General features: G+C 44.4%; 1 protein-coding gene across 6 annotated transcripts in view; it reads left to right on the top strand.

The window, feature by feature from the left end:
- Nucleotides 1-2,906: 2,906 nt before the first annotated feature.
- Nucleotides 2,907-9,203, top strand: part of MME (membrane metalloendopeptidase) — a 38,257-nt gene continuing 31,960 nt past the window's right edge. For 2 of the 6 annotated variants that reach the window (XM_084529362.1, XM_084529366.1), the window contains exons 1-3: nt 6,063-6,221; nt 6,432-6,601; nt 8,034-8,069. In XM_084529362.1, the coding sequence (XP_084385488.1) occupies nt 6,442-6,601; nt 8,034-8,069 (196 nt within the window). In that variant the 5' untranslated portion in view covers nt 6,063-6,221; nt 6,432-6,441. Of the gene's footprint in view, nt 3,041-3,203; nt 3,708-5,213; nt 5,752-6,062; nt 6,222-6,431; nt 6,602-8,033; nt 8,070-9,203 lie in introns of those variants that run through there. The other 4 variants (XM_084529367.1, XM_084529364.1, XM_084529365.1 and 1 more) reach the window with 4 other exon arrangements.

Below are 9,203 nucleotides of genomic sequence, written 5' to 3'. Positions count from 1 at the left end.
TTGAAGCATTGTGTTTGGCTTTTAGGCAGGCTCAAAAATAGCAAAAAAAAACACTGCTTTTTGGACAAACATTTTTTTCAGGCTTGTGAACACCTGCAAATCAGTTACGGTACAAAGACTGTCATCTACAAAGACAAAGCTTTGTAATACAATACAATTAGACCTGAATAATTTAGGCACTGAAGCATACATGTGAGGCCTAGGCTGTTTACTTTCCTAAATGAAAAATCACCCAGACTTGGATTCATTATAAATGTACCCAAAGAACCCTGCATATATTCCCAGTGTGTTAGACTTTGGCATCTACATTCTCCCACAGCCCCACCGCGCTCACTGTGCCCCAAACCAGGGACAGAAGGCAGGAGATTTTCCATTTTCTTTTGCTGCCTACAACATCGGACTTGACAGGGAGAAGAATGTAACAGGATTAGGTTGGGCCGTCACAGTCACATAGGCAGCATTAAAGTTGGCAGCTGTCTGCTTCTTGAACGTTGACTTTGTTACTTCGGGAAAGTGAGCTTTCCCAAAAGGAAATACAACGAGTATCATCAACTCTGTTTCACAGCAATGTAAATGAGTCCTAACTTCCTAAGTGTCATCCAGAGGTCATATTGAGAATAAGGTCTTACTGCTGTCAGTTATTGTGACGCAGTTTGTTTTGCTCCAGGCCGGACAGTGAATTTTGTGCGTTGTTCCAAACTACCCGTGGGCACAGTTTTTGGAGAAGCAATCTTCTCTAGCCACTGATTTTTAGGAGGTAGTAGTACCACTATGTCATCTTAAGCTAGTATTGACCAGAAACCTTTATTTTTCAAAGACACTGATTTAATGACATTGTGCTGATTCATTGTTGTTTTTTTTTGTTTGTTTGTTTCTAACTCTAAATCATCCACTGAGTATTATTTGTCTCTATAAATTCACCATATATTTGTTTCAACTTGGTGGTTGTCCATCAGAAGTACAGAGAACTGTCGGCAGTAGCACCAGACTCCATTAAACTTATCCCTGAAGGACAGACCTGCACACTCTTAATCCTGCTTTTTTTCACTGAAAGCAGGAAGATTACTTAAGCATAAGATAACTCAAAAGGGTCATAAGGACAAACCATTTATTATCATCTCTAAGTGTGAGGGTTTCATTATGTTTTCAATTCTGGGGTGAGCTTTCTGTTGTAGGTTTGGGGGGTGTTTTTATTTTTTTTCTCATCCTTGTGAAATTATAATACTAAAAAGATGACAAAGTTGAATAAGAAGAAAGAAAATACTTAGAATTTGACAGTAATTAATGCAAGCTGTGATGTGCTCTTTGGTTCATCTTGGCATGAGGGTGTACCTTATCAATGCACAGAGTATTTCCATTAATAGAACAAGGCTGTACATCTTCTCTTATCTCTAAACTCAGAGGGCATACAAAATAATCACATACACTCCTGATCTCAGCTAGGAATTTGCAGAAGCTGCTCACAGGCAGAGCCTGAAGGTCACTGGAAGAAGGAGCTCAGTGTGTACACCACCTACCAAAAGCGCTCGAGGCAGCTGAGGCACACCTCGGTGGGTGGCAGGAGGACAGCCCCGCGAGCCAAGGAGCGCACGCGTTTGCAGGGAGCTGTCAGCAGTGGGCAGCTGAAGGGTCAGCCTGCAGCAGGAGCGGTGTGGCTGTACTGACCCAGAGATTTTCCAGCTCTATCGTAGGCTTACAACATCTCGTCTGCGAGTACAATCTTCCTCCTACTCTGGTCGTCCATGGGAGCACAGATAATGGGTTTTAGACAGGATACTACACTATTTACTTTGTGGGAGTTTTCCCTAAAGGAGGCCCACACAGCAATTGCAGTACTTGAATCACAGGTCACACCTCCTTTAGCCTTCAGATGTACCGATGTCCGACTGCTTTTCCAAGCACGAGGTTCTCCAGGAGTGGAAACTCTCACACTGTATGTCAGGCATGCTAGCTCTATTGGACTATTAAAAGATTTCCAGTCGAGTGTATCCCTTTTCTCTCCCTTTGTGGTGAATAAGGCAGGTTTTTGGTTTACCTAAAGATTCTGAAAGAAGTCCTTTTGTTGTCATTTTAGTTGTCTGTCCACACACATTACCCTCTGCCTGTCCAGCTTTGCTGTAATTAGGGCCGTACAATAGTCCTTAATGACTCATCTGCCCTTGCATTGATTGGTGAGATTTTGCACTGGTTGTGTCGGGGTGACTTGAAGGCAGCAGGTAATGTCAGGACTGACCTGCAGGAGCAGATGGCTTCTTCGAGTAACTGGAGTGGGACTCTGCAAGAATTAATGCAGGAAAGGCTGCAGGTGAGATGCTTACATTAATTTAAACACTGATTCTGGAAATGATAGAACCAGCATTTTCCCCACTCTTAACTGTAAGAAAATGCAATGTTTCTGTTCTCTAGACTTTTTCTCTTGCCTACTTTGGGTACTTACTATTGCCTTTTCTGTTCAGGGAATAACCCTTTTTTTTTTTTTTTTTTTTTTTTTGTTCTTGTTCCTTCTTCATATGCTCATTTTACAAAAGTGCTCCATTTTTACCTGTTCTGTTCTGCTGGTACCTGGTTGCCCTCCCCTCTTCATTGCATGTGCTCTGTGGATTACTCGCTGTGTGGTTCCAGCAAGAAGCCACTTCTCAGTTTCCACTTTCCTAAGAGCAGGGGAAGGTTGCTTCTCCCAAGCAGTGGATGTTGCAGCGTGTATAACCGGTGATAAAAGATTTCAGAAATTTCAGCTGCCGCTCCTGCCTTAGAGGCAATATAGATGCCTTTAGGAAGGCAGCAGAAGGGAGCAGGGTATCTGGTTCGAGCGAGAGGAGCAGCAGCACCTCACCCTGCTTCTTCTGGCGTCTGCCTGTTCATTAGTAAAAATGAAACTATTCACACGAAACTTAGTAAGAAGGAAACGGGTATCTTTTGATATCGTCTGCCTGATAAATCTGACGGTAGCTCAGAGCTGCCTCTCCGGGCACCGACTTGCAGCCGCCTCCCTCGCCAGCAGAATTCCTTGGGTGAGCGAGGACCTCGGATCCTGCGGAGGGTACGTGCCGCCGGGAACTTGGCAGAGGCACCGAGCGCGCACGGGAGCGAGCCCCGCGGCCGTGCAGCCGCTCGCCCTGCCCTCCCCCCTGGCAGCGGCCGGGGCCGGCAGCGGGGCTCCCGCGGGGCTCCCCCGGGCCGCCGATGGGGCAGCCCCGTCCCGGGCCGCGTGGGTCGCGCCGCCCGCCCGCGGCCGCATCCTTCCCCCCTCGGCTCCACCGCCGCGCCCGGGGGAGGCTCGGCGAGGTGAAGAGCTCGGCTCGGTGCTGCCGGGGCGGGGGGGAGCCTGCTCGCTTGTTTCCTGCCCCACCGCGTGCTTATGAGCGCGAAGAGGAAGGAGCCTCCCGGTCACCCGCACAACCGCTCGGCGGCCACACCACGGCTCCTCCGCTGCGGGGCGGCGGGCAGCGGGGACAGCCCCCGGGCTTTGATGTCCCGGCGATGCCGGCGCCCCGCGTCCCCGCCGCTGCCCGCGGGCGAGCCGGGCGCTGAGCCCCGCCGCCGGCCGCCCGGAGCCCCGACGGCCTGAGCCTGCCTTCAACCGGACCTCTGCTGCCCCGCTGCCGCCCCTCCGCTGCCCACCGCGGCCCCGGGGCTCCCCTCGCCGCCGCAGCCTCCCGGGGATGCCCGTGGCGACCCCGCGGCCGGACCCCTCCGAGCGGCGCCCGGTGAGTGCGGGACGGGGCGGGCGGAGCGGGCGCCCCGCGGGGGGCTCGGCCCGGCCCGGTGGGAGCACGGAGCCCCCCGGCGGGGCTCGGGGCTCGGCTCCCCGGCCGGCAGCAGCCCCGGGGCCGCGGTACGGACCTAGCGGCCCCTCCCCGCCCGCGGCCCCTCCCGCCGGGCCCGGGGCGCCCCCCGGCGGCCGCCGTGCCCCCATCCCCTGCGGCACAGCGCCCCGAGGGCTGCCCGCCGCCCCTTGGAGCCTGGGGGCACAAAGGGGCCGGGTGGGTCGGGGATGTGCTCGCTTGGCTCCCCTGAGAGCCAGCTGTGCCACCGCTCAGCTTCAAACGTGCGCGTCCCCAAAGGAAAAGATGGCTAATTAATCCCCCGTGCCACCTAGACCAGAGTAATTTCGGCTGTCTCTTGTATCTAAGCCTTAGCTGGTAGAGGGAATCACAGGAGCACTAAGGGAAATGTAAGAAAACCATAATACCTAACCTTCGATCTGCTTAAATTATTCCTACACTTTTGCTGCGCTTGCAATTAGCGCAGAAAGAAGCTTTTACCTGGTGGTCCCTGATGCAGACGGGATAAGTTCTCTAAATAACCAGAGGTAAAACTGAGTCAGTGGGATGCCTTTAACCATGAGGAACACTCCTGCAGGAACAGAAAGATTAGCTCACTTGGAAAAACTTAGCTGACTGCAAGGAACATATTAGCACATGAAAGGTACAGGAGTTCTTGCTGCCCTAATAAACCGTGTTTTCAGCGCTTTAAAGACACTTTCAGAGGCAGAAGGCAAACATCACTTCTTACATTAGGCTCCAAGTATTCAGAGGGTTCTGGGCACCAGTCCGCCCTCAGTCAATAGAAATAACATTTTCTGCTGCTTTATATAATCAAAGTGAGACGGGTATCACGGTTAACGTGTTTTTACATTACCTACAAATTTCTAGCTCACAGTTAATGAAGGACAAGTTTCTGTGCATAGCTCTCACTTGTGCACGGTTCTGGGGGATTTCAATCCTGTGTCTCAAGAAACCATTTGCTGATTTGGCCAAAAACCTACTCTTCAGAGAAAAATAGAAGCCCATGAGGAAAGTGGAAGTGGCTGAAATAGTGCCTATAGATGTGGAAAGGCAGAGGCAGGGCAGACCTTGCGGGACGCCAGCCTCCAGAGCTACAGAAGACCCCTGATCCTGGCACTGCTGGTCACTTCCCGCATCTTGATGTCACCAGGCAGTAGTGACAGAGGTGGGGATGAGACACTCCAATAAAATGTTTTCTCGTTCATTTAGATAAACAGTGTTAGAGTGATAGTGTCCAAGGATCCACCGAACCAGGTATTGCATAAACACGTGGAACACAAAGTCTCTGTTTACTTAGGTCCATGATACTGAATTATTTAATATTTTTGATTTATTCATAAGCATACACACTTTAGTGACACGTTATTGCAGAGGAGGAGCTAGCTTGTGAGGTGGGCATGAAAAGGGAGGAAGAGATCTTTGAAACCGAGGAACAGAAATCAGATAGAAACAGAAGGTGCTGAGAAGAAAAGACTGGATATCTGAAAGACTGTAGCAGCTTGAAGAGACAAAGATGAATTCAAGCCAGCAATGCACAACTTGAAACAGCTTCAAATAATTGAAGTACAAGTCTTGGGCTTGGATGGATGCAGAAGCTGAGAGGGGTTCCCTTACTGCTGTTACTGCTGCTTACAAAGAGTGGGAGGAAAAGGGTGTGAGGAATACAAGAGGATCTCCAGGAAATGCTGCAAATAGAAGCTGTCAAGTTTTCATCGTGAGATACAGACAAGAGCAGCATTGCTGTATGTATAGCAATACGAATCTCTGCCAGCAAAGAAAATGACCTGGCCCTAAGCAAATGGGAGTACACGAAGAGAGGGAGCAAAGAATTATACAACAGCAGTGCTGCAAAAGGTAGCCAGGTGATCTTAAAGAGCAACAGAAATGCAATCTTAAAAGCTACGGCTGCACACACATTCCACGAGTGAGGATGAGTCTGGTCACACTCCCACCGGTTTTGCATGTACGTACCGCAGTTACTTCTAACTTACAGTGTTCTAACCTCAAACGAGAGGACTTGGTTGCACTTCTTTAAAGATCACTGTAAAGAGTCATTATCTTCAGTGTGAGAGTGACAAGCTCCCAGCAGAGCCTGAGTTTTTATTTTTTTATTTTTCGCTATTTTTAGTGACAGCTGTAAAGCTGTAGTCAAGAATTGCTTACACTATATTTTAAAAGATGACAGCGAAGCACAATGGCATATTTTGACCTTTGGCAGCAGATAAGTAATTGGCAGATTAAGTTAATTTTTATTCAAGCAGGGAGACTTGCTTTTGCTTGCTTGTGAACTCCTGTACCATCACACAAGATTAAACTACGTGGGTAAGGTTCAAAAATAGGGTTTGGTTTGTTGGCCTTCCCTCTCTGTTTGGTGGCCTCTTCACGTGAAGGAGCACCACTCTTCTGTTCTCCATTAATGACAAGTAGTACATGGTACGTACCGTGTGTGTGTGTGTGTGTTTGTGTATGACAAAAGGATGTCATTTTTAATTTCATGACTTACTAGAAATGTTACAAATAAGCTCTGTGCAAGTGTGAAAATTCACCCAGGAAACATCTTTGTTACTGTGCAGTTGAGGAGCCAGTTTCAAGACCTATGATTCAGCATAAGTCCTCCAGAGAATTTTCCTTTTTCCTTTTCAGACACTAGGTTATGGGCAAGTCAGAAAGCCAGATGGATATAACTGAAATGAATACTCCAAAACCAAAGAAGAAACTGCGATGGAGTGGCCTGGAAATAGGGCTAACTGTTGTAGTGATCCTGCTAGCTATTGTAGCAATCACAATGATAGTTCTGTATGCAACTTATGATGGTGAGTACACTTAAAGTGTCTTTCAATGTACAAATACATACTAATGTAAAAGTATTTTAAGAAATTATGCAAAGTGCTTTATCAGATAGAATTCAGCTGTTCATATTGTAAAAAATACTGAATATTCAATATATTAAAATGTTGCATTAGGAAAGCCTACGTTGCATGGTATATATAACTGCTAGACAGAAAACATTAAGAAAAAATGTTAAATGGTCAGCTTAGAAGTATTTGCCTGGTAGTGGAAGACTGTACCTTGCCCACTGTATAAAATTAAATGATTAATAACAGCTACACCATAATTGTATCTCATACATATGTGATTAACCATATGACACAATTACATGAAATGTAAAGCTGCATCCCCACTCATTATTGCTGGGCACTGACACAAAATTGCTGTTTTTCCAACTAGGACTCTGTAAGTTAATTTGTTCATGCAAAGTTGTGGTAAACACAAACCATCTGCTTGTTCTGTCCTAGCAATATTTCTGTTTGTAATTAATGCTTCAGTAAGCAGAAAAATACAAAATACAATGCTTCTGAAGAAAACCAAACTACAGTGGTTCCTCTATATTCCTGTATATGTACAAAAATCCATTTTTTTTCCTTTCGCAAGCTATTGCTGCAAAAATTCTTAATGTGTATAGTCATATAAAAAGGTTTTGTGATTCACTAGTCATACCAAAATATTTGAAAATAGTTCAGGCAGAAGTATTCTGATAATTTTTGGAAAAGACAATGCAAGGAAGCTCAGAATTCCTTTTTGTGTCAAATTAAAATGTTTCATTACAGCACTAATGAATTGCTTTGTTTCATTTTAAAGTACTTAATAATTTTAATTTGAACCTTTTATTATAGTATCATCTGATTATGGAATGGCAAAATGGCATTTTGAAATGAAAAACAAAAAATGTTGTATTTCTGAAGTCTCAGAAGGAAGTATCTTTATGTTCTGGAACCTTTTGTTTTGTTTAAAAGGCTTCAGAGTGAATGTCTCAGAATTTTCGTATAATTCCTTCAAAATGTTTTTGTCTTTGTTGGGAGTTGCTAAATATAAACTGACTTTGCAACTCTCTTCAGCATGTGTTCTATCTTTCCTCCAAACTTATTCTTTTTTCTTTTTTTTTTCTTTGTAAAAATAGTATTTTTACCATCTCTAATTGATTGATAGAGTATTTTCTTCTTTCTACAAAAATTCTGCATGATGGGTGACTAGCACTGAGTGACCCTAAAGGGATGAAGGTAATGGTATTTTTAGAACCTGATCCTATAAATATTCACTTTCTGAATATATGGTGTCCTTTATCTTACTGTACACTGCAGTTAAATGCAATTTCTAAGGTGACTGTCCATGGAAGTAAAAATTACAGAAGCTTTTATTACATTGACATTCAGTAGAAATTAAAAGTATGATTGTATCCTTTTTTAGATGGGATTTGCAAGACATCAGACTGTATAAAATCAGGTAAGAATGAAAATATATACCCTTTATACACATTTATGTACTTATATATATATATATAACCACATAATTTTCCCAGCTAACTGCAGTCAAATATGGCACATTGAGGCATGAGATCTGCTAACCCAAATTTTTTTCTTAGCATATTTCTTCTACAGATGTAAAATCCTGTGATGTGATTTGTCAGATCTTATAAAGTCATTGGGGTCAGGCTAGTTCAAGAGGTAGAAACAGACTCTCCAAGGAATGCTGCTAAGGATTACTTCAGGATTCTGGGGAGGCAACCAGTGTATCTAATGAGTTATAATCTATATACTTAAGTTTTAGCTGTGGGGCTATACCTAAAATAAGACAAAAACAGATGCAAAAGCAATGACGCCAAAATAGAATGCTTCTGACCATATCATAATCTGCAGCATTAGGATGTGTTTCTGCTTAGCAAGGGTCAATTACCAGAAGCACCTAAAAATCTGTCTGGTCTATTACACTGTTGTAGCAATGATGTCTTTGTTTTGCTTACAACAAAGGAAGCAGTTAGGACAAGGAGGCCCCCACATGATGTTCAGATGTGTTAGCCATTACAGAACTGTAATTCAGCTCCAAATACTGCATCTGAGTGTAAATTATTTTGAATGCATAGCTCTAAGCAAAGTTTGGAGTGACCAGCTTGAATTTTAAAGTGTTAGATTATTTAACTGAGCCAGGATTTCCCTGTCCCACCATGGTATAATTCATTTAAGGCAGAAGTTGATATAGAAGTGCTGGGCCTCCTCTAAACCTATATGAACATTAAATTCTTTAAATGGGAGTGTTGATAAGGAATTACTCACAGAAAAGACTAATTCAGTTAGGTGGTCACTAGAATGAGTGAATTCTTGGCTCCAGAATCAGAATGCTGCGAACCACGGGTCCAGAATGGTTAGCTAGCGGCTGCTCAAGCTTTCAGTGCTCAAAGAATTCAAAACAGAGTTCAAAAAGTTTTTCAGAACTGTATCATTTAATAACAAAATTAATCAACTTTAGTTAAAAAAACAAAACAAAAACAAAAACAAAAAAAAACCCTCCTTAAACAAGAGAAATAAACTGTGGTTTTTGCTCCTAAATCTTACTGGGATGAATCCATAACTGTAATGCTAG

This window comes from Aythya ferina (genome assembly GCF_964211825.1).
Source record: "Aythya ferina genome assembly, chromosome: 9".
NCBI lineage: Eukaryota > Metazoa > Chordata > Aves > Anseriformes > Anatidae > Aythya > Aythya ferina.
The sequence above is the reverse complement of the archived record's forward strand: the minus strand, read 5'-3'. Positions and strand labels throughout refer to the sequence as shown.